This window comes from Trichosurus vulpecula, chromosome 1, assembly GCF_011100635.1.
Source record: "Trichosurus vulpecula isolate mTriVul1 chromosome 1, mTriVul1.pri, whole genome shotgun sequence".
Classification (NCBI taxonomy): Eukaryota; Metazoa; Chordata; class Mammalia; order Diprotodontia; family Phalangeridae; genus Trichosurus; species Trichosurus vulpecula.
In genome coordinates this window covers 196354740-196380106 of record NC_050573.1, presented here as the reverse complement: position 1 = coordinate 196380106, position 25367 = coordinate 196354740, and the positions used below count along the sequence as shown (strand labels likewise).

The 25367-nt window shown below is 38.0% G+C and overlaps 1 protein-coding gene and 1 pseudogene across 3 annotated transcripts in view; both read right to left on the bottom strand.

Annotated features, from left to right (window-relative positions):
• SLC66A2 (solute carrier family 66 member 2) overlaps nucleotides 1-25367 on the bottom strand; it is a 167132-nt gene that overhangs the window by 103080 nt on the left and 38685 nt on the right. For 2 of the 3 annotated variants that reach the window (XM_036769239.1, XM_036769231.1), the window contains exon 4: nucleotides 24826-24879. The exons of the other annotated variant lie outside the window; for it this stretch is intronic. In XM_036769239.1, the coding sequence (XP_036625134.1) occupies nucleotides 24826-24879 (54 nt within the window). The remainder of the gene's footprint in view (nucleotides 1-24825; nucleotides 24880-25367) is intronic. 3 annotated transcript variants of the gene reach the window in all.
• On the bottom strand, nucleotides 962-18398 carry LOC118855287 (annotated as a pseudogene).

Here is a 25367-nt window from a genome sequence, read left to right as displayed (position 1 = left end):
CAGAGGACTGCTGATCTATAGTGTCCACCTCCTAACAGAGAGGTGATGGATTCAGGAAGGATGCAGACTGAGAAATACATTTTGGCCACGGACAATGTATGAATTTGTTTTGTTTGACTATGCATATTTCCTGCAGGGCTTTTGTTATTCTTTTTTCTTTTAAATTGGGAGTGAGGTAGGAAAGAGAAAACAAATCCTTGTTTAATAAACATTATTTAAAGAAAAAAATGAAAAACATGAATGAATAAAGCACATGTCTGAGAAAAAAGAGAATACAGGTGAGACAGAGAGAGAGAAGGGGGGACAGGGAAAGGGAGGAGAGGAGGGGGACAGGGGAGAGAGGGAGTGTCAGAGAGGGAAAGAGGGGGAGGGGAAGGGGGGAGGGAGGGGGAGGAAAGAGGGAAAGAGAGAGACAGAGAGAGAGAGAGAGAGAGAGAGAGAGAGAGAGAGAGAGAGATCATGTTTATCATGTTCCTGGCACAAAGCAGGTGATTAACATTTACTGTCTGTATATATTTTGGTGACATTTTGGCCATTTTCCCCTCATCTAATTAACAAGAACATAGAATCCCAGAATAGAATTTTTTTTTCGGTCTAGACATCTTTATTTTGTGCTTCATTTTTCAAAAGGCATCTTTACCAAGAAAAATTCCTTCATCTCGCTCTCTGCAGGGAACGGGTGTGGAACCAACCCCATCACAGGCAGACACAGGCAGCAGTGAAACTTGCCCAAAAAAGCCAGGAGTTGAGATTATAGACCGGCCTATTCTTGGGCTAATATCCTTTCAGAGATCACTAGGACAATAGGAAATAGAGGAACAGGCTGGAATAACAGACAGTGTTCCCCTAGAAAACAGTCTTTTTAGGACAGTGTTCAGACACAGTTGAAGCCTTCTAAAATGCAGGTGGAAGAATGAAGGAATTCAAGAAGAAACTCCAGGATCTGCAGAGTGCATGCAGCTCAGTCCAAAGTGCCTTCTAAAAAAAAAAAAGTTCATCCACAGCTTCTATTGCATTATCCAGGTCCTTCCTCTGGAAAGTTTTCCTTTTCCCTTGTTGGGCACAGAATTAGGCATCTCTTGCAATTGTCTCCACAAACAGTTCTGCAGCTTAAGCCAGGATGAAAATGGCTTCCTGGCCATGAGTGTCACCTCTGGGTCCGCCTTCACCAGCGCCTTCACCCGCACAAGTGGCAACCGCAACAAGTGAGGCCCAGCTGACACTGCAGAGGTCTTCTAGTTCAATTTTTACTTGAATTAGAGTACCCCTTACAATATATCTGACAAATGATTATCACTTGAAACAGTGCCTTCTCTACAATCCCAAAATTATAGAGTTGGAAAGGAGGTCAGAAGTCACCTTGTTCAACCAAAGCAAACAACCTGTACATCTAGCCATCAGAGCACTTGGTACAATCTCATTTATCCTGTAGGCCCTTCAATATACTCTCTAGTTTGGAGTTAAAAGAATACTCAATAGTCTATTTCTTTCTACTCTCCTACCTGCTTTGGACAAATTCTCCTTAAAAGGCCATCAGAGAATCACAGTGAAGGCACCCTAAGCAGAGCCTAGCTGCACAAAGTCACAGGCCCAGCAGTGACATTCCTGTAACAAGGCAGCACTAGCACCTGGCTAATGAGAAGTATTTAGCTCTCTGCAGGCTTGTCAAGCAAGTTACTGTCAATTCCCCTTTGCCTTAGGGGGGAGTCAAGGAAGCTATGGTGAGCTGTAAATAGCACTGCTTTTAAAGCGCTGATACTGAAAAGGAGGCATCTGTAATTCTCAAATCCCCACATTTAGGAGTGATATCATCTAGCAAAAAGCCTCTTGTCCATTCACCTCAACTGAGGAATAATTTATGTCACTTTGACTGAAAAAAAAAAAAAAGACAGTGACTTATATTCTATTGGAGCAAGTCCAGAAACAGGGCATCATGGAAAGAGCTCTGAATACAGACCAAACAGCTGTATTCTAGCACTGGTTCTGAAATTTGTTGTATAGCCTTGGGCCTCAGTTTGCCCATCCATTAATGAGGGGCAAAGGGGGATTAACCCAACAAGAAGCTTTCAGCTTTGGAACTTGCCTCCCAGGGCTGGTCTGAGAAAAGCACTTTGGAAACCTGAAAGTACCATATAAAAATAATGTGAATAATGAAAAGTTGCCCAACCTACTAGATGTCAGACCCATACTTAGTCCCTCTAAGCAATACACTTTACATGACTCATTTTACTGACCCCACCAAATCATCTCAGTAACCTAAACCCTATGGTACAGCCCACACATACTGCTACAGAGACTGCCATGCAAAGAAGAGGATGAAGGTTTTGTCATTACCCCACGCCTGGACTATTGCAATAGCCAGCAAGCTGATCTCCTGGCGACAAGACTCTCCCCATTACTTCTATCCCCTATTCAGTTGTAAAAGTGATCTTTGTAAAGCACAGATCTGACCAAGTTACAGACACACCCTTACTCAAAAAACTCCAGTGGGTTACTATCACCCTCCAGGATCAAATATAAAATCCTCTATTTGATGTCCAAAGTCCTTCATAATCAGTTTCCTTCCTACCTTTCCAGATTTTGTGGTTTTGTTTTTTTTTTTTTTGTCTTTCTAACATCTTTACTCACTCCCCATCCAACGTATCCTTCGTTCCAGTGGCACCGATCTCCTTGATCCCTACACAATACACTCCCTCTCCCAACCCTGGGCATTTTCACTGGCTGTCTCCCACATTTGGGACTTTCTCTTCATCTCTTCTCCATGGCTTCCCTAGCTTCTTTCAAGTCCCAAGGAGAACCCTACCTTCTACAGGAAGCCTTTTCCCAATCCCCCTTAATTCTAATGCTTTCCTTTAGATGATTATCTCCAATTTATCCTGTATGCTATCTTGTTGGCACATAGCTTACACACTATCTTCCCCATTAGACTGTCACCTCTTTGAGAGCAGGAATTAACTTTTGCCTTTCTTTGTATCCCCAGTATTTAGCAGAATGTTAAATGTTCACTGATTATTCTTCCTTTCAATGGAGGTGAGAGGAAGAGAAAACAAATGCTTGTTAATTGAAAAATAAAATTTATAATTCAAAATGAAAAAGGAGGATTTCGTGACTGTTACGTGGTACTCCCAAAAGAATCAAGAATTAAATTGATAAAAACAAATTTTAATGAGACTAATTATTGAAAGGAAATTGTAACTTAAAGGTTTGGAGTCTTTTTTCTTTCTTTTTTTTAAATATATTTTTATTTTTAGCTTACAACATTCAGTTCCACAGGTTTTTGGGTTCCAAAATTTCCCTCCCTCCCTCTCCTCCCCACTCCCCCACAAGATGGCACATAATCTAATGTAGGTTCTAGATTTCCCTTCACATTGAACTTATTTATATAATAGTCCAGTTGTAAACAAGAATTATAACCAATAGAATGAATCATGAGAATGGAGAAACAAAACCAAAGAAGGAAAAAAAAGAGCAAATAGTTTGCCTCCATCTGCATTTAGACTCCATAATTCTTTCTCTGGATGTGCACAGGTTTTTCCATCATGAGTCTTTTGGAGCTGTCTTTGAACCTTGCATTGATGAGAGGAGTTAAGTCTATCAAAGTTAGTCCTTACAGATACCATGTGTCTGTAATCATGTATATTGATTGGGGTTTTTCAAGAAGAGGGGGAGCAGCAGAGAAAGAAAATTTTAATGACAAAAAAGATTAGCAAAGGAGGGGACTGAAAGGAACAATTTAAACACTTTCAGTTTAAAAAGTTGATTCCTCATCTAAAGCCTCTTATTTATGGCCCCATTTTATTCTGGATTGTTTAAAAAATGTGGAAAATCTCAGATTGAAACTTGTACCTGACCTATTTATCCCAACAACAGAAAGGCAGGTTTGTGAGAACTTATTAATTCACCAGCCACTGCTTACAGCCCATACACTATAATTTGACACTTTAACTGATTCCCATCAAGGATTGTTTTCCCTTGAGGTGTCTTTATAAAGAGTATAATATACTCAAATAAGTTACAATAAGAGGGGCGGGGGGAATCTACTCTGATGAACTTTTTTCCTAATTACTCCAAGTTACTTAATTTTTTTTCCTGGTTAGAATAAAAGATGAACAAGAGGAAAAGCAAATAAAGCATTAAGTAAACAGATCGGGGGATCTGACTGAGAGTTAAAAAACCAATGACTCCTATTACCCATCAGCTACTCATAGCTTCTCATCTGCTACCTAAAATAGTAACTCAGAAGTCAAATCAATACTCACACTAACAGATCAATTACTACATCTCAAGAACAAATTCTAAAGGGCAGTAAAGGGCCCAAGGCCAACTTTGTAGCCAAACAGTATCCAGTGAATAAACTCTTCAAGCAAAGTTAAAGCAAGAGGGATTTCACCTATTCAATAAGACAAATATACCAGTGTACTTTAAAGAAAAGCAGAAGCTGGCCATCTGTGTCACTTAGAAATGACTTAACAATGATAACAACCATTTGCTGGCCAGTCAGCAGTTTTCCCTCCCTACTGCCTCTAGCACAGAACAAAAACCATATCCATGACTGAGAATACAATGGTTGGGAAGTATATAGTCTCAGCACGATCTATATGCTAATTTTCCTGAATTCCCTGCAGGGTTTATTGGGTGAAAGTAGGCATCAGAAATGGTAGACAAAAGGCAGATCCTCTAAAAATTTCTCCAGCTGAATTTTCAGCAGGGCTCAAGTGAATAAAGGAGGTAGATGAGTGTCTAAAAATAATGTCTCTTTTTGGCGAAAGACTCAACAGAAGCAGTAGAGTTGTTATGCAGACTCAGAAGAAGAAAGTGCGGGCATAGAGGTATATCACTCATTCATAAATTCATATGCTTGTCATTCATAAATTGAGTAAGTCAGGGACTACTAGGACTTTAGATTTTCTCTACTTCCCACTCTAGTTTATAAAGGCAGAATGACACATGAACAGACGGAGACACAACCTAAGCAGCTCCAGTTGCTTAGTCAAGAAGAGGGTCAATTTCTTCTTACCAATTTATTCAGCCATTAATAAAAGGATAAAAGGATTGGATGGAAGCCTAGGAAATATGGGAAACTAAGTGCTCAGATGTGGCTGATTTTTTAAAGACGAAAACTGGGGAGAATAAGGTAATTTAAAGATAAGAATTGTGAGGAAATAAGAGAACTATGAAAGAGCAAGCCTATAGTTATAGTTTAAATATTATGTAGGAAAAGGGTTTACTAGCTGACTGATAACGTAGGAACAAATAATTTAAACTTAAGCCACTGCAAAAAAGGCTCCCCAAGCTCTTGGCTTATATGTTAGGGTCAATCTTAAAGGTAGAGTAATTCCTTCCTTCAAAAAATAATATTCTCTCTTTACTGTTGCCCAATAGACTTAATACATTGATTGAAAGGAATCCATTCAAGAAACTGGGAATGTTTAACCTAGAGAAAACTTAGAGAATATGACTGTAGTTTTCAAATGTCTGAAGGATTGAATTAGATTTATTCTGCTTTACCACAGAGGGCAGAACTAAAAAAACAAATGTGTTGAAGTTTCAGGGAAGCAGATGTCAGTTTGACATAAGGGAAAATTTCCTAATAATAATGAGAGTAGTCCAAAAATGAACTAAGTTTCCCCAGGAGTTTAAAAGGAAAAGACTAACCTTTAAAAAAAGTATTGAAATGATAAAAGGAACAAAGGGTTGGGGGGGAGATAAAGAAGAGAAAGAGTAAAATAAGAGTTATTCAGATTAGTAGGTTAGTTCTACAGTAGAGTAAAACACTGGATAAATTTTTTTTTAAAAAAAAAAGGAAAAATTGAAAAATTCTCTTAAGATTTGGTAAACTAATTAAAGACAACAAATTCTGAAAAGTCTGGATTTCAGTGAAAACACTTAATTTAAGTAATGTTTTCTTGTTAGAACCCAAGGGCTTCATATGCTCTTTGCAAAGACAAACAGAATAAATTTGAATTACAAGCTCTGGGAGTGCTTTAGAGAATAACTGATCACTATGACTAACACAGTTAAAATATGCACAACTGATATATGTGCTTTTATTTAAAAACAACTCTGACAATTTCTGGGGCAAGATGTAGAATTCTGACAAAGTTGTATCAGAAAGAAGTTCATTAAAAATGAAATTCTGTTTCAGAAAACATCAAGTGGATTTAAAAATTTAGCCTTATTAGTCATGTTTACTCTAAAGGAGATGTCAGAAGGAAAAAAAAACAGACAAATCAAATAGGCTTTCATTAAGCACCTACTAAGTGCCAGGCACTATGCCAGACATAAAGGATACAAAGAAAGACGCAAAGTCCCTGCCCTTGAGAAGCTCACATCCTAACAGAGCAGACAACACGTAAACAACTAGATACATACAAGATAAATACAGTGATGATGGTGGTGATGACAATGATGATAACCACCACTGACATAGTACTTTAAGGTTTGCAAAACATTTTACATATATTACCTCATTTATCTCTATCTCATTTGAGTAGATGGAAGGTAATCTCAGAAAAGAAAGTACTCACAACTGGGGGAAACTGTAGAGGCTTCCTGCTATTCCCAAGGATCTTAGGTTCAGGGTCGTGGGCTATCTCCGTTAGTGTATAAAGGGAGGTTAGGGGTGGGTTTGCCTTGCTTGGCACAAGATGCTTCCTCTATCTCCTTCAGAGTGCCTCATTGCTTCGGCTGATATACAGAACTTTAAGGTCTGCAAAACACTATATATTTCAATTACATACATATATATTTATATTATGTACTGTATATTTATATCATATACATATATTTACACACACATGAGGGCTAAGGAGATCCTCAAGACATAAACAGCTTTGGAAAAAGTAACAAAATGGTAAATGAGCAGGTACAAATAGCTCACAAATGAACTTATCTCTGCATATTTTTCAGTGCTTGTATTCTTTGCAATATACACTTATAGTGGTAGGATCAAAAAATGATGGGAATATTACCTGTTTGTATTTCCTTGTCTTGTCATTGGTTTGGAAAATTAAGTAACAGATGATCATTTAGAAATGTGGGTAGATAACACAAAAATCTGCTAACAATGAAAAGTCTTCCTGAAGAAGGTTTTAGTGTGAGTTTGGAATTACTGAGTGATGAGGTGAACTCAATCTATCAAATGTAGGCAAAGGCATCCCATAGTGGGGGGGGGGGGGGGGGGGAAGGGAGGTGTTCAGAGATGGAAGGGAATTATTCTCTTAGAGCATCCCCATGCAGTGGCTCCTTCCCAGTCTAAAGAAGATCATGAATCTTGAGATGGGGCTGAGAAAATTTAAACAATCAGATTAGAAAGCCCAAGTTCTAGGACTGGCTAGTTCCGCTCTGGGAGTGAATAGTTTTCCTATATATGCTCTTCTAATTCCTTTACCCAGATATATTATTAATGAATGTATACACTTGTAAAGGAAACGGTTTACAAATAAACCCTAGAAAATCTCTTCTTGTGATCTGTAATGTGTGGCAGATGGGGCAATAATGAAGAAAAACAGAGATAATAAGGGATGCCAGACCAGAGCGTGCAATTGCAGTGGTGACAGCAGAAGTGAGAAATAGTAATGAGATCCAACACAGCCGACCTCTGTGACCAGCGAGCTAAACGGAGTAAGAGACCGAAGGAGGTCGGGAGGGTGGTGGCTACCGTTCTGGCATAATCAGCAGACAAGGGTTAAAAAGCTTTTAAAGGTTAAAACTCTAGGGACAAAGGCAAGGAAGGTCACCCTGAATGGCACCAAGGAAGAGCCAGAACACTGACAAAAGTCATCAAAATCTTTATAAAAGGCTGAGGGGTTTTTTCATTGTTGTTGCTACATATACACAATTCACAAATATATGGAATTTAACTAAAGAGGGTCAGAAGAAGGGTGATCAGAAGAGGAAGGCTAGGTAGGCACAAATCTCCTTAAGAGAGCTGAAGGACCAGAGAAAGAAAAAGACTCAGAAATGTTTCACTGATTTCATAATTTTACTTAGGGTCAGCCCTATTTCGATTACATACAAACAGCAGGATGTATTTTTAAAAGTTTTAAGTGGTATGGCACCCAAAAATTTAGACTATCTTCTCAAATGCCATGCTTAATTAACTTCATAGGAAAAGTTAAACTCTATGTCCCCAGCACTCTTCCCCAAAATGGTTGCTTAGTAGAGAATTTTTTTAAACAGCAGAGAACATTTCCCAAAGAGCATCAACAGCTACAAAGCAACAAGACATCCTAGCCTCTTTTTTGGTGCATTCTTCCTGTACATTACTTACACACACACACACACACACACACACACACACACACACACACACACACGCAGTTTTGTGATATTATGTAGTCTAGTTTTCTAACAAATCAACCACAAAACAGAGTTGAGCAGGTCTCTTTCAGTCTCAGTTGTTCACAAGTATTATCACAATGACACTGGACTACACTAAGATAAAAGCTAACTAAAGCTATTATTTGGTAACTGATCAGACTTAAAAAGTAGCTTTCCCTTTATACCATGAGCTCCTATACTTCCCGATCCCATTTAACTCAGGATTCTTTCTCTCTTTATTGCCCACAAAACAATAACTGTTTCTTGTTTTGCGTTACAATGAAGTGTCAACAAAAGATGCTAGTCAGGGGTGGGAAACCTGTAGCCTTCTAGGTCCTTGTGTGCAGCCTTTTGACTGAGTCCAAGTTTTACAGAACAAATCCTTTTGGGGATTTGTTCTGTGAAGTTTGGATTCAGTCAAATTCAGACGGCCGCTTGTGGCCTCCAGGCAGCAAGTTCCCCACCCCTGTTAGATTACCCTGGATTTATCTCTTTCAGAATTTCAAAGCCATCCTTACTGTCTCTTAGAAAGTCAAGAAATAATTTTAAAACAAGCACACATTTATCCCATACTCACTGAGTCCAAGGCACTGTGCTACACACTAAGGGGAAATACAAAGATATGTAAAACACTGTTCTATAACCCCAAAGACTTTGCAGACCTAGTAGAAGGGATAAGACATGCACACAAATATACAAATAAATCTGTGATCTCATTAACAATATGTGGATTGCAGGGCCACATACCTAGAGTTAGAAGGAACTTCAGAAGCCACCTGGTCCAACTATTCTCTCCAAGAACCCCAACCATGTCCAGGCCTATCCTGGATAACTCTTATCCATGTCGTTCATTCCAAAAGTTTGCCATGGAGGATCTACTCAATGTTGCTGGGTACCTTCCTTCCTTTCTCTTGCCACTATTAAGGAAAGCAGGGAAACATGAGGGCTGTCTATCAGTTGTTATGCCCCACCCCTCTACCCCCATTCCCTTATTTGTGTGACCACTCCATCTTCTTAAACACAAAATTAGTATCACAAATGTGTATAATTACAAAGAGAGTTCAATAGAAAAAAATTACATTTGGTTTGTGAAGAGGGAGAGACTAGAACATTTCAAATTTCCTGCCACGCTTGCACCAGGAGGAAAATGCTATTCTTCCCTCTTATCTTTCCAATTTTAGTATATTTGCTAAAACCAAAGAGTGGCAGAACAATACATTCTAACAGCATTTCTCATACTGTGGGCAGTAAAGTTAAATTATTGTAAGGTATCTCTGAATCCATATTCACATTAAGATTTATCATTACATTCTTTATTTAGCTCCAACAAAATATGCGATGACTCAGTAAAATAAATAAGCAAACAAGCCTTCCATACTGAATAATGTCATGCATATATCTGCATTACTTACATCTCAAATGCAGAAGCTGTTTTGATTGACAAATGTAAATGCATTGCTGAATTTATAAAAGGATATTCATCCCAAATCAATGATACTAAATAGTACATCTATCACATGAGAGTCCACACAATTGCCATTTCAAAAGGGATTCTAATACTTGAAATATTTGTAAACTATCAATTTAACATCTCTCTCTCTGTTCTCTCCTTGCCTATTTTGTCTCCAACAAGAAGGGGAGGATAACAAGAGTCAGGGCTAAGAAAAAGTATGGTGTGATAGAAAAGGAACCCTGAATTCATAGTCAAAGGACCTGGGTTTGAATCTGGCCCCTTCCCTAACTAGCAGTAAGACCTTGACCAAGGCACTTGTTTTCTCTACTTCAATTTTCACTTGGTAAAACAACAAGGTTAAAAGAGATGAGTTGAGACAGTCTGGTATAGTTGAAAGAGCACTGAACTTGGAATCAGGAAGATCTGAGCTCAAATCCCACTTCAGAAACTAGCTAGGCGACTTTGGGCAAGTCGCTTAACTTTTCTAGGCCTCAGCTTCCTCATCTGGAATGTGAGAAGGTTGGACTCAAATTACTTCTGAGGTCCCTTTCAGTTCTAAATCTATGATGCTATGAGTTCAAAGGGAAGGAAACTAGCATTTATTACATAACTGCTATGTGCAAGGCATTTTTACAAATAGTATCTCACTTAATACTCACAACTGCCAAAGAGGCAAATGCTACTATGGTCTCCATTTTACATTCAAGGAAACTGCAAGAGACAAAGGTCAAGTGACTTACCATGGATCACATACCTATTAAATATCTGAGGACAGATCTGAATTCAGGTTTTCCTGCCTCCAGGCCCAGAGTTCTATCTACTCTAACACCAAGGCCCGTTTCCATCTCTAAGTCTATGATCCTTAGTGTGAGAAGAAAGAATATCCAAAAAGATAACTAGGCTCTTTCAGTACTTTTCACTACCAAAAAAAGGCACAGCAGCGATCTACTCATCACAGAGCTATGCTTAGTCAAACTACAGGCATTTTGCTATTCTGCTTTGTTAAATAGTCTAAACCTTTTACTAATGGCTTATTAAAATCAAAATGATCATTTTAATAGTTCAGTATTTATTTGGAGGGGAAAAATTTTTTCAGGTATTAATCACCCTCTCTGATCCCCTTGAAAACTCAAGAGTACCCTCATGTGGCTAACCTAAGCCATTACAAGCAAAATCTTTTCTAACAGCAGAAGTGAATCCAAATAAATTAAAATGAATAACCTAAGATATGGTTCTTCCCTTGTTCTCCCAAACCTTCACCCTCCTGGCCAAATCCTTCAGTTGAGTGAATAATTTCATGGTGTCATTGCCTTTCTGCTGCAGCCAAGTATCAAACTAAGTCATTCATTCTGTTTTGCCTAAAGTAGAAACACCTAGGACTCACTTGTTTCTTTCCTAGAAGGGCAAAACTTCACTGTTAACTCTCACTTAGCTGGGTACTTCACCTCCCAGCAATGGCTGCATTGCATCTGTGACTATCAGGAAGACACACTTGAAAGAACCCTCCATGTGGCAAAAGTAGTAAGGCTTTTCATGTTTACCCAAAAAGATAATCTTTTGGAAAAAAGAAGAAAAAGGGAAAAAGAATGTTACATAGCTGCTTAGAGGGAAAAGCACAAATAAAATATTAAAATAAGCATTTTTGTGGTATCAAAAAACTAGAAACAAAATGAGTGCCCATTAGGGAATGGCTAAACAAATTATGGTATGTGAATATAATGGAATATTACTCTAAGAAATGAGAAACACAAACACAAGACCCATGTAAACTAAAGCAGAGTAAAGAAAGTGAAACCTGGAGAACAACGTCTACAACAAAGTAAATTAAAGTACTAATTGTAAAGTACTAACTCAGATGAAATCCAACAACCAATCCTGATCCTGAAAGGCTGAAACACCACTCCATTCTCTTGGTAAATGATGACAGTCACTTAACAAACATTAAGTGCTTACTATGTGTGCCAGGCTCTGGGCTAAGTGCTAGGGTTCAGAACACTGAATATGATGTCTCCAAAGTCCCAAAATCATTCAGTTCTGGTTGAATTTTTCTTAGTTTTAAGGTGGGGTTCTGTGGTAAGGGGGATAGCATTTTTTAAATGGCTGCTCAAAAAAAAAAAAAGGCATCATCAAACAAACAGCAAAAAAAGCGAAGCCATTTATGAGTACATTGGGAATTATGTCAGAATCTGAGACAGTTAAGTGGCACAACAGATAAAATGCTGGGCCTGCGGTCAGGAAGACCGGAGTTCAAATCCAGCCTTAGATATTTAACAGCTGTGTGACCTTGACCAAGTCACCTAACCTCTGTTTGCCTTGGTTTCCTCAACTGTAAAATGGAGATAACAACAGCATTCACCATGCAGGATTACTGTGAAGATCAAGGAGGTGATACTTGTAAAGTGCTTAGCATGGCGCCTGACACGCAGAAGGCACTGCATAAAGGCTACTTGTTATCATTAGCTTTGTTTTCTCCGATGGCAACCCAGAGAAGTGGGATTCTCTGCTGCTTTTAAGACCAGAATGGCCTTGTTTTACCATCAAGGTGAATGAAACAAAGCAGATGCCTGCCATAGTCCTGCTTCTCCTTGTTGTGGGCAGTCAGGAATGCAGCATGAGGGGCACTGGAAGGGACCAAATGAAGGGGGCAAAGAAGGTGAATGGGACTCTTCATTCCATCCATCAAACAGATTTACTAAACTTTTCTAAAAAGAATCCTACAGTAATTGTCAATTACCAGTTAGGCCATGAAATGACAAAAATTCACAAGGGTAATAAATTATAATATTTACTAGGATAGTTAAGGCTAAAAGTAAAACAGGAGATAACCAATGTGACAACAATCCCAACAAAAGTCTTAAAAAAAATGAAACAAAGTACTCTTGACTACTAACTTGAACCTATTAGTGAAATCTGAAAAGAATTTAACATTGTGAAGGTAAGGCATAGAAAAGTTAAAATGGTTTTTAAAAAATACAATTTAACATACCTAGGGTGGCAGAGATTGAGGTGGGGGGAATGGCCCAGGTACATTTGAGGAGAATTAGGTAATAAAAAAGCCTGGAGCAAAAGGACAGAGCAAGATAGAAAGACATTTAGAAAGAGAGACATTGGTAATTAAAAAGAAGTTTCCATTTTCAGCTACCCAGAAAAAAAGCGAACCATTCATCCTCCAGGGAGAGCAATTGCCCTTCCTATGAAGTGCTGAGGGAAGCAGGATTAAAACGACAACTATTTCATCCCAAGAGTTCCATTCCAGGCAGACAATAACCAGGAATTTGCTTTAGGGCATAAACAGGAAAGAATTAACAGGTAATTAAGGAACCATGCAATGGAATTGTGCTTAACTTTAAAAAAAAAAATCAAAGATTTGTTATCTGGAAGTGAGAGGAGACATAAGAACAAAAAACTTATAGATTAAGAAGGGAAGAGAAATTTCTAGGAAAGGAGAAAAAGTAGAAGAAAATGAAAGAAAAGGTCAGGTAGAATAAATGGATCATGTTTCTGGCCACTGTGACCTATTAAGCCACAAAATGGTTTTCTATAAAAAGTAAAGTTTCACTGTTTTTAAAATGTTTCTAACTAAATCCAAACCTCAAAACACAAGACATCTCGCAAGAGAACAGAGAAGTCTTTAAGCCTCTTCTATTGTTCCTAGATTCCAAAAAACACCTGAAATGGATCTTATCACACCTTGCAGGGCTTACAGAGCTAAACTACCAGACTAGAATATCGAACATATTCCTTCTGCCTGGAGGAAGATAATTTCTCTTCCCTACGACCCCGCACACATGCAATGATCCACTCCCAACTCTCCAAGATGGATCTCTTGAGGCTAAGCAAGGTGAAATACAGCCATAAGGGGCAAATACACACAGAAAAGCCCTTATAAATTTAAGCCTCAATTTTGTCTGATACTATTCCTTCTAACATATTTATGTTTTTTATCCTATAACTAATTCTCATTACTCAGAGAGAATTGCTGGTTCATTCATCCCCTTTCCCTCACCAATATGTACATAAGTAATTAATGTGTTGCAATTTAAGAGACATCAAGCAGAACTGCCTGCTCAAAAACATCTTTCCAAAGAATTTAGAACTCAAAATTTTAAAAACAAATGTTAAAAATTGTTTTTACATGCAACTGGGAAATAAGATACACAGGCAATGAGGTATAGAAATCTATCCAGCCCTACAAGAGTAGGGGGAAAGAGAATGGGGGAGGGGGTGAGAGAAGGGAGAGCAGACTGAGGGAACAGGTAATCAGAATGCAAGCCATCTTGGGGTGGGGGAGGGGAGAGATGGGGAGAAAATTTGGAACTCAAAATCTTGTGTAAATGAATGTTGAAAACTAAAAATTAATTAATTAGCTATAAATAAATAAGGAACACCTCTCCAATCTCATACAATGGTGCCTGAAATGTCATCATTACAGACATTATTAGAGTGGGTTCTGAAGGTTTTCCTAACATTCCTACACTAAGGATTTAAGGTGTTGCTAAAGGTCATCAATCATTCTCCTAGATTTTATGGGAGTTCTAAAGAAGTTAGGGCTTTATTGGTTGACAAAAGCATTTTATTATAACAATCCTGAATCAGTCACTTGAGAGATGAGGAAACTGAGGTTCAAAGATTTACCCAAGTTCACTCAGAGCCAATAAGAGGCAGAGTCATGACCTGAGTCTTCTGACTTTCAACTCTAGTACTCTTCCCACTATAGCTCCATTGCTGTTTCTGTGACAGAATCACTGTGATCTTGATGACTGACTGAAAACATCTATTTAGAAATGGTCACACTAATTCAGAGTGGAGTTCACTGCAATATCCATCTTCTTCAGGATAAACAAGACCAAAGTTACTTCAACTTGTAACCATGCAGACCAGCATTCTGTGGACATTCTCTAGCTATTTCCTTCCTAAAATGTGGAAACCAGAATTGAACACAATCCCCCACATGTGATCTGACTAGAGCAGATTATCACAGGGCTACAGCCTCCTCAGCCAGTGAATGGATGAAGAAACATGTGAAACACAATCAACATGTAGTTATTAAGAGCCAGGGGATGAATTCAGCAGAATCCTGGTTCTTCCTCTTGCTTCTAGACTCTTAACTTGGTCCTGAGAAATGAGCGAAATATTCAAGTCTCTGCTCTAGCCTTGGCCCTCCGACCCATGGACTACTGAGGAAGGCAAAGCCGAGCAGCTGGGTGACCGAGGCAGAAATGAAACAGTCTCTCCCTGATGCAAGTAATATGCTACCAGAAAAGAAAACATGTAAACAAATGAAGTACATATACAAAATGCAAGGTGACAGGGAGTAGAATTAGCTGCTGAGGGAAAATAAAGGGAATATTAGGCTTCATTTCATTTCATTCCTTCACAAAGGCTTCATTTGGGAGGTGTCTGAGCTGAACATTGGAAATAACATGGGATTCACGTTAATACAAAATGAACTGGTCCAGTTTTTTTAAAAAAAAGTAATATGGAATCATGCCCCTAAAGTCATACTCTGTGACTCAACAATACTACTAGGGCTATAAGAGATGAAAGAAAGAAGAAAAGGACTCATATGTATAAAAATATTATCTGTGGTGGCAAAGAAGGGGAAACTAAGAAGGTGCCCGTCAATTAAGGAATGGCTAAACAAACGATGGTATATGAACATAATGGAATGCTACTATGTTATAAGAAATGGAGACAGATGGAGATAATTTTGATGAAATTTGAGACTTATACAAACAGATACAGAGTGAAGTGAGCAGAAAAAGACATACAGTAAACACACTATAAGAATAAATAACTTTGAAACCCCTAATCTGATCAACCATGACTCCAGAGGGTCAATGATAAAGCATCCTACCCATCTCCAGAGGTAAAAGAAATAAAATTTAATTAAAAAATTAGCTTGGGACTATAAGAAGTGGAGTAAGGGAGCAAATTCCAAACCTTGGGATAGACTATGCAAAGGCATGGAGGCAGGAAAAGTCATGTGTGAGGAACAGCACAAAAACCAGTTTGACTGAACTATAGAACACATGAAACGATTTAATGTATAAGAAGGCTAGAAGAGTAGAGTGGAACGAGGGTTCAAAAGGCTTGTCACACCAAATAGAGGAGTTTGTATTTGATCCTATTAAATGGGGCTCTGTTAAAGCCCCATTAATGACTACTGTCATAGCCCAACCATTTAACCAATTTTTGAATCTACCTAACCATACTACTGTGCGTTCCAAAAGAAAAGCTCGAGAGATTTTATCAGATGTTTATCAGATGTTTCGCTAAGATCTAGGCAAACTTTATTTACAACAATCCCCTGATTTTGCCAGTCTTAGTCACCTTTTCAAAAAAAAAGGAAATGAAGTTAAATTAACTTGACAAAATCATGCTAGTCCTTTGTAATCGTGACTTTCTTTACCGGATGTTCACTAATCATCCCTTTAATGACATCCTAGAATTCTGACAAGAATAGAAATCAAGTTCACTGGCCTCTGATATGGAGACTCCATGCTCACTCTCCTTTTTTGGAAGCTGAGACATGTGCCCTAGTCTAGTCTTGCCGCACACTTTTGCTAGTCTCTCCATGACTTTGCAAAGATCACTAATAGCTGCTCAGTAACGAAATTCACCAGTTCTTTTAGTGTCCCCAGATGCAGTACATTTGGACCTGATGATGAGCTCATCAAAGTCAACTAAGTGCTCTCTTATTACCCTCCTTACTGTGAGTATGAACTCCCTATTAGCCATTTTTGTCCTGTCCTTTACAATCCAAAGAGTGTACTCTCTATCAGAGAAAATAGAAGCGAATTAAAACCTGGAACCAAAGACCTAGAGCTGGAAGGGATTTGAGCAGTGCCACTTTCATTCTACCATTCAATGCACTGACCTGTCCACGATAACCACCAGTCACAGGCCTCTTTTGTTACAGCAAAAAAAAAAAATCTTCATTTTGCTATCCTTAGCTTCCCTCATCACCCTTGGCTACTTATAAGATTTAGAACTCCTACCACTCTAGGGCTATGCCAAACTCTTATATTCAACATCCATTCTCTGCTCTTTCTTCCATTTTCTGTACATGTCTTAACACCTAAACAGTAGTATGAATTCCCTTTATTTTCTTCTTGGTCCCTTTAGAAGATTCTTCCTATTTTCTATTCACAGGAATTGTTTATTTGTTTTCAGAATTGTCTTCCTGAGGGATTCCCATTCTTCCTGGCCATCTTTCCCTGGAGAATTTTAGGCCACAGGATCCTACTTATCCTTTTGAAATCTGCTCTCCCAAAGCCTAAAACGGATATCAGACTATACCCAGCTTTCCTCTCCTTTATCACCCCCTTGGTTCCCATCATTTCCACCCCAGCAACTAGTTTCTCTTTCTTGGTAATAAATAGATCATTGGTTTCTCCACATTTGACAGATGAAATCATCACTAAAAGTAAGCCAAAGAATTATTAGCCACTTTGCTTTCAGCAGAAAGCTCCAGATTTCAAAATAATGCGAAGTTCTCCCATTACTATTGAATCATGCCTCCAAGCCAGGCTTGTAATCCATTTTCTCAACTCATCTATTTTTTCTCTTTGCCTAAGAGCTCTATGGAATATAGATAGAGAGATAGAGAGATAAACTTAGGATGATGACAACTTCTGTTCCTACTTCCATCACTCTTTAGCTTAATAAGACCTGCAAAACTTACCCCTCTGGTTCCTAAATTTCCTCAAAGAAGTATATGATGTTGTAATGCAATGCTTTTACTTGTTTCTTTTGAATAAGGTACATTCTTCCAGATTCATATTTCTGTCAGGAATTCTCTCCCACCAAGTCTCAGGAATATCCAATTTGTTTCCTTGGGTTATGAGCTATAAGCTCACCCTGCATGTTACTCATACTGCGTGTAGCCTTTTTGTGTGGTCCATGGGTTTTATCGGTGACTACTTTCTTGGATTTTGTTTCTAATGTATTTCTGCGTGGCTGTAGCTGCTTGTCTAAGTTATCACTATGGAGGGGGGGCCACAGGTTCCCCACCCCAGCACTATGGTATCTAATTGGAAGCAATTTAGAGGCAGTTTTTTTCCCTCCTCCTTCCTTTTTTTTTAAAGCCATTTTGATTAGATTTATAAACCTCTAGGTAAATATAATCTGTCCAACTCTTATTAGGTGCACTCCATAACTGGCCAAGAGCCCAGCATTCTTCTACTTTAAGCTTTGCTCCAGATCATCCAGGTATCCATATTTTCAGACAGCATCTTATTAACCCCAAATCCGTTTTTCTTTTCTGAAGCCCTTGCTTTCAGTCAGTGGCAAGAATGAAAACACTCATCTGTCCTAAGATTTTCCTTCATCTCTTAGCCAAGACTTTATTATCCTTAGCAGTGTTTAGGCTCCTTTCCACAGTATTGTCTGTGCACCCATGAACAGCCACAAGGAGGTGGCAGACATGAGGTTTGACATGTCACATCAAGAGACATAACCCAGAAAAGAAGCAGATCCCTCTGTTATTATTAGGCTTATGTCTAGCTGTCTCTATACCACATCTCCAGCAGGAAGTCACCAACCATCATCACTTGTCTTTCCTTCCTCTGACTCTTTTGAGAGGAACTCTTACCTGAGCTAACCTGTGAATCTGCCTCATCACTCTCAGAAGGACAAGCAGCTCCTCCCTTCTCTAGGCAAAGAACTTCCTCATTCCAAATGTTGTCATCTTTATTTCTTCCCTTTCTCAAACTCTGTGTCACATTCTTCCACCTTCCAACCTCCTGACAGAGATTAGGATTCCCCCCTCTGCCTCTTCCAATCCTTTTTTTCCTTAGTTTTCACAATAATGCCCTTTTTCCACTTTAAAAAAAAAAAAGGAACATTTCATTCTCCCTGATATCTGGGGAATGGAAAAGCATTCATCACATCTCTCCAACTTGTCTTTCAGGAGGGAGACCAGCATTCCCTCTGAGGACAGATAACAATCACCTGGCCGCAGCAGAGAGAAGAAATATCACAAACTCTTTGCATGTGTGGTGAAGGGCTGTTAATAGCAGTTCTAACTTCAAGTATCTAGGGCAACGTGAATTACTGACAACACAGGCAAGGAGTACAAAAGAAGGTTTACTTAGCTTTTAAGAATACAGTTGTCAAACAGAGCTTAGGATATGTTTTAATAGTTCTGATTCAGGTGAGTGCCAAGGACTTCCCTTGTCTCTCTTTTTCTCCATGGAGACATAGGTGTCCAGCATAGAGGGAGAATCAGCCAGGTCTGAGAAGTCAGGAAGTTGCCTCAATGGATGCTCTCCATAGGGGCCACATCAATAATGCAAAAACCTTCCAATATGCATGAAACAAAAAAACCTTTCTGCTCTAGCTGACTACTTAACAAGGGCACTGGGTAAGCCATATCCAAAATTCCTATGTGGCTTTAATCATATCTATTTCATGGCCTAGAGATTTCCCCCTTGAAATCCCAGCTACTCCCCAGGACTTGCTCCTTCCCTTGTGAAGCATTTATACACAAGTCCTGGCCACAGTGTAGTACAATAGATCATTGCAAAATTCTCCCGGCCCCCTCCTTTCTAGAGGCAAAACCCCTGGTTTTTTGTTATTCTAGCAGAGCTGAGGCAGAGTTCAGAATGTGGCTAGCAATAGATTAATGGCTTCATATCCTCTGTGGTGAGAGTTGAGGGAAAGGAGAAAAGGGCAGCAACATATAACCAAGAAGATCTATATATTTTTTCTTTAACATGACATCATACAATGGGCAATGGATGAAGGGAAAACCTGGATTCTAATCCTGAGTGACACTACTTCTCCCAATCTAAATTTCCTCATCTGTAAGTTTATTTTAATAGTTTATTTTTCCCAATTACATGTAAAAACAACATTCATTTTTTTTTAAATTTTGAGTTCCAAATTCTCTCCCTCCCTAAGACAGTAAGCAATGTGATATTCATCTGTAAGTTTTCTTAAAAAAAAAAGTTAAACCAATGATAATATGTGCTTTAGGCAATAGGATGGTACAGTGAATAACATGGGACTCAATCAAGAAGACCTGAGTTCAACTCTACCCATTGTTGTACTTAGGGAGATGGCTTTCATTAATTTCTTTGGCCAACAAGACATAACCTAATCGCCAGTCATCTGATGATGAGCCTCTTCAAGGTTAACTAGGATGGTCTAGGACAGAAAGAGTATATCCCTGAGCCCATAGCCATTCAGGTGAGATCTGCCAGAATTTTCACTCCACTGGCACAGACAGGGGTCATGTGCTGGCCTGGAGAACCCACAGTACCTTTATGTCAAAAAAAAAAAAAAAAAAAAGGCATGGGAACGGCAGTTTAATGGAGGGTACAAAACATAAGATGTTATTAACACAACTAGAAAAGTATATGTGTTAAGTTCACATGTTAATGGATTGTATGATATTTAAATTAAATCCTCCCCAAAATCTCATGAGTTTGTTTACTTGAGGGAAAGACACCTGTGGTTATAGGATATGAAAATATAGGATCCAAAAATAGTTTTTCCTATTTTAATGAAATTCCTTTACTATCATCACTAAATTCTCTTACCTCTTTGATACTTACTTAATGCCCATATGTCCTTGATATTTCACTCCATGTCCAATTTATTCTTCTTAGATCAAAAGCTCATAGAGGGCAGGGCAACCTCAGCAACCTGCCCGGTACAACACCTAACCCTGAGTTAGCACTCAGCAACGACTGCATTTACTGACCAAGAGGATACAAATAGCATAGGTTCAGTGTCTGAGGCAGAATTTGAGCTTGGGTCTTCCTGATTCCAAATCTTGGCTCCACCCACTGTGCTACCAAGCTGGCTCTAACTTCCTCAAATCAACCACAAGTTTCTAAATCTCCAGACACTTCTTTTCCTGTTCCCTCAGCACAGAAGGGCCCTTGCACTGCCAGAATATGAATGCCTGACAAAGGATGAGGAGAGTCCAAAGTTTTGCTTGGCTTAGAGCAATCTGAATTATAAAACACGTATTGTAAGGTTCATTCCAGTTCAAAAATTAGTCACAATTTTTTTAAACAGATCCAGGAAACCTAGTACTAGTTACTCTGTTGCTATTTAACTGGTTTACATAACCACATAGTGCTAACTATTAAACACAAATAACGCAGAAACTGTCCTTTGCCCAGACGTCATTGTGGTAAATGGTTTTTCAGCATAAGAGGATTTTTCCCAAAAAAAAGTACATTTCTTAAACTGATTTTTTTTAAAGAACTGAGAATAAGAACTCATAGATGCTTCTACTCCATCTCCAACTCATAATTTTGCAATCTTATATACACCTTATATATATTACATGTAACATATATTATAATATATAATACTTATTTTTATTAGCCTGATATTTTCTTCAAAATACTTGCCCTACAAGGCCACAAGCTATTCAAAATAGAAGGTATCTCTTGGTATTAAAAAAAAAAAAGACAAACTAAACATTCTCCACTCCTATTCTAAGCTTCACAAGGCTCCCAGTGCAATTAATGGCTGTGCAGACAAACAGTGACACTAGGGGGCTGGCTAGGATAATGGGATGGCTCCCTAGCAGATGTTCCCATTAACTGTCAGAATTCACTGGCAGGGTGCCTGCAGGCAGACTCCCAACCAGCAGTAGACAGGACAGTGGATGCTTAAGCATGGAAATATAACCCTCTCACTTTATAGATATGGAAACAGGTCTCTGGGGGTATATTTGGAACAAGTTCTTTGTAATTCCAAATTACAAAGCTAGTTAGAAGAGATAGGACTAAAACTCTGGCCACTGAACCTGCATGCCCATTCTATTTCTATTAGACTACAGATGCTACCAGACCACTCCCTTAAATAATCTCTCAAGTCCTTTCTAGCTCTAAATTTTTATGTAATACCCTAAATGAAATTAGTGACCATTCCACTAACTAGAAAAGGCTATTTCTTAAATTCATTTGGTGACTTTGGCAACCTGCAAAATTAAGCATATACCCTAAAAAATTGCTATCCCCTTGTTTTTAATATCCAATTCTCCTACTCTGAGGAGAAAAAAAGTGTGTGTGTGTATGTGTGTGTGTGTGTATACTATACATACATTATATATATACATATATATAAATGTATATATGTACATTTCTAAAACCCCTAAAGAAGCCTAGCAGTTAAGTTTAGAAAAAAATGTGCCTATTTTAATTCTATTCATTTTTAACAATTCATTCTTCCCACATCAATATGCTTCCCAGCTGACAGTCAGTAAATATTTACAAGACCACGCCATAAAGGATATCCTATCTTTAAAGATAAAAGGTATATAAATTACACACAAACATCCACCAAACTTCTGCCCTGCCCCCAAAGAATTTACTACCTTCCACATTTCTGATTTTGTCGAGAGTCCAACAATTTACTTCAAAGGCTATAAGCTTTGTTATACATAGGCATTTATATTCTTATATACTTCAAACCCTATAACAAGAACACAGAATAAATTGAAATCATAACTACTGATTCAAAAGGGTAAGAGGCACTGAGGAGTAGATGGATCATGACTTCGAAAAATATGGACCTCTGAGATCAAGAAGCGCAGAAGTCAAATCAACATCAAATTCTGGGAAACGCTTCCAGACTTAAGACTAGAGAAAAGCTGCAGTAAGCAAAGTATACAAAGTGGAGGACATCCCACTAGAACTGATGCTGTCTCTAATTCCACAGTAAACATATAAAAAAACTGTTAAGCTAAAGTAAAATAGCCATTAAAAAAGTAAAGGCCATAATGAAAAAACATCAACCTTACTCCTCAGGATGTTTTTTAGGCACCAAGTTTGGAGGACAGTTTAGAAAAGTTACTTTTTCTATTTCACAAAAAAAGGAAAGATTCAATCTGTTCTTATGTTAGTCTAGTTTTTAAGTCAGTGAAATTCTGCTTAGAGGATGTTCATTTCATCTTAGATCACATTCATTCAACACAAATAGTAAGCATGTTTTAAAGTCAAGGCACTTACTACCCTCAAGAAGCTCACAATCAAGGAAGATGAGATACACAAATAGCATAAATGCATAGAAGAGGTACAAAATACTAAAAGAGTCCCAAGTAGTGAAAAATAATTTCTATCTTGGGAAAACTGAAGTAAAAAAAATCAAAAAAGCTTCATGGAAAAGGTAACATCTGACCTGAGTTTTGACATATGTGTATGGGTACAGATGGGATAGGAGGGGGAATGAAGCTTGGGCTATGGCCAAAAACAGTGAGCAATCTAATTTTGCATAAGTACAGAATATGGAAGGTACAGAATACATGGAAGGGATGAGTGCAAAGCTGGAAAGGTAGGACGGAGCCAGACTATGGAGGGGTAAAGGGCACTGAATGACAGACTAATGGAATCTAGATATTATTTCATAAGCAATAGAGAGTCTTTTAAGATTTCCGAGGAGCACAATGACCTAATCATATCTCTATGTTGGGGAGTTAAGAAAAGGCACAAGGGAAGCAAGTAAATCGGTGGAAACTGACAAAGCATCTAGAAGAGTCAATTGGAATACCACTTTCATCTTCTCTCTATTTACAAGATGCTTGAATTGAAAGAGACCATTAAAGTCAACAAACATCAATTTCTGCAGAAAACAAATCTGCTTAAAGAAGAAAATTACTATTTCTGCCCTCTAATTAGATCCTCAAAGCTTTCAGATACTTTCCCAGTAAGAAAATCCAACAGGTTGTGTTTCTATATATATCCTCAATGATGAAGCATTAGCAGATAGCAAGAAAAAAAAAAAGGTCAATGTTAGAATCAGATTTCTTACTTTTACATATAAATTTTCAAGCTCACAAGGATTATAAACAGATTATAAAGAGACAATCTACTTGAGTTAAAATACCAAGGAAAAAATTTGGAAAGAAATAACAAAAGCAAAAAAGAGCATTGTAAATTACATTATTAGTCAATACATACTATTTGTAGGCCTTGAAAAGTAGAAATCATCCTTCATTCACATTTTCGTTAGAAATATTCTATTTTTTCTTTACAATAAAACAAGTTCATCCTGCTAGACAGAATATAAGAAAAGGTATTCTGCTACATGCAGATAATCTTATATTTTATATTCCCAAATGTCTTTCTCTCCTCAGGAATTACAACTACTGAAACAAAGTCATACATTCCAAAAAGTTCCCCTTTGGGCTTAGTAGGTGGTATATACAGGTACCAAGTGTAAATTTCAGCCTATTTGTACTAGGCCAAGTAAACTCCAATTCATAAAGAACTTGAAGAATGAATGAGGCAAGCATGATAGTCTCTAGGGGAATGAAGTGGGGGGAGTGGAAGGAAGAGTGTGCAATTAATAACCAGCAAATTCACAAGTACTTTAATGCTATTTTTTTTAAATGCCCAGGAGCAGAAAAAGAAAGTGCTAAGGAAAGAAAAAGAAAATTAGGGGTAAGGAATAAATTGGAACCAAAAAATCATTGCTTTTGCCTGAGTGCTTGTGCAAGGGAATTTCACAGAAAGCAAAAAACCCAAGCAGACTTCATCCATCCTAAAGAATTATATAAAGCTGTCATTTCGGCTTATAAAAGAATATAAAGGAGAATAAAAATAAATCCTGTACTTTAACATATACCAATTCAATACTTTCTGGCAAACCAGATATAGAAAAGGAATGAAGGTAAGCATGGACAAAGCCAAACACACAAAGAGAAATACCATCAATAATCCTGCCCTCATCCCAATCCCACACAACCCTCCACCCTCCATGAAAAGAAATTAGCCACACACAAACAGAAAAATAGGTTTTTCTATAGAACTACTTCATGCTTGAAAAGAGTCAAGTTGCAAGTTGGTTAATTTGCAAAATGGCTTATCTGGATTCTTGGTGGAAATGACTGGCATGCAACCACTTCTAGAATAACAGAAAAACCAAACAGAAATGAAATAACAATGACAGAAATAGGGAAATGCCTTGGGAAGGAGAAGCTAGAGGTGACAAACTGAGAAGCAGGAAAAGCAGTCTAATAGAAATGAAAAACAAAATGTGTTCAGATGTTAATTTCATGCAGCATGGGCTTGCATCATACATACCCAGAAAGGATCGCCTGGGTGGAACTTTGATTTCTTCATCCTTACTATCTGCAGCTATATTTTAAAAATTAAAAAAACAAACACACAAACAGAAAAGGAAGAAAAAAAGACAAAAAAAACAGAGGAGTTTGAGAGGCAAGTAAGTGGTTTTATCTCCCCACCCTTTTCTTCTTCTGACCACTCTAAGAGAAATAGGCCACAATTCTTGAGGTTTCTGTACTTTGTAGAAATATTTTTCCTGCTCACTGAACCATCACTCAAAATACTTTACTCCATATACAACACCCATCCATGCCCTCCCCACGTGTTCCCCTATACTTTCATCCCTTCAACTTCCAACATTTAAAGGGAAAGACAGAGCAAAAAGTCCCCATACAAATTTGACAAGGTCTAAAATGAAAATAAATCCACCTAGCTTAACTCTTCAGTGAATTATGCTAAGAGAAAAGGAAATTAAAAGGGAAAAAATAAATTAAAAGGAAAGCAAACTGAGAAAAAAAACTTCACATCAAGTTTCTCTGATAAAGATCTCATATCCAAGA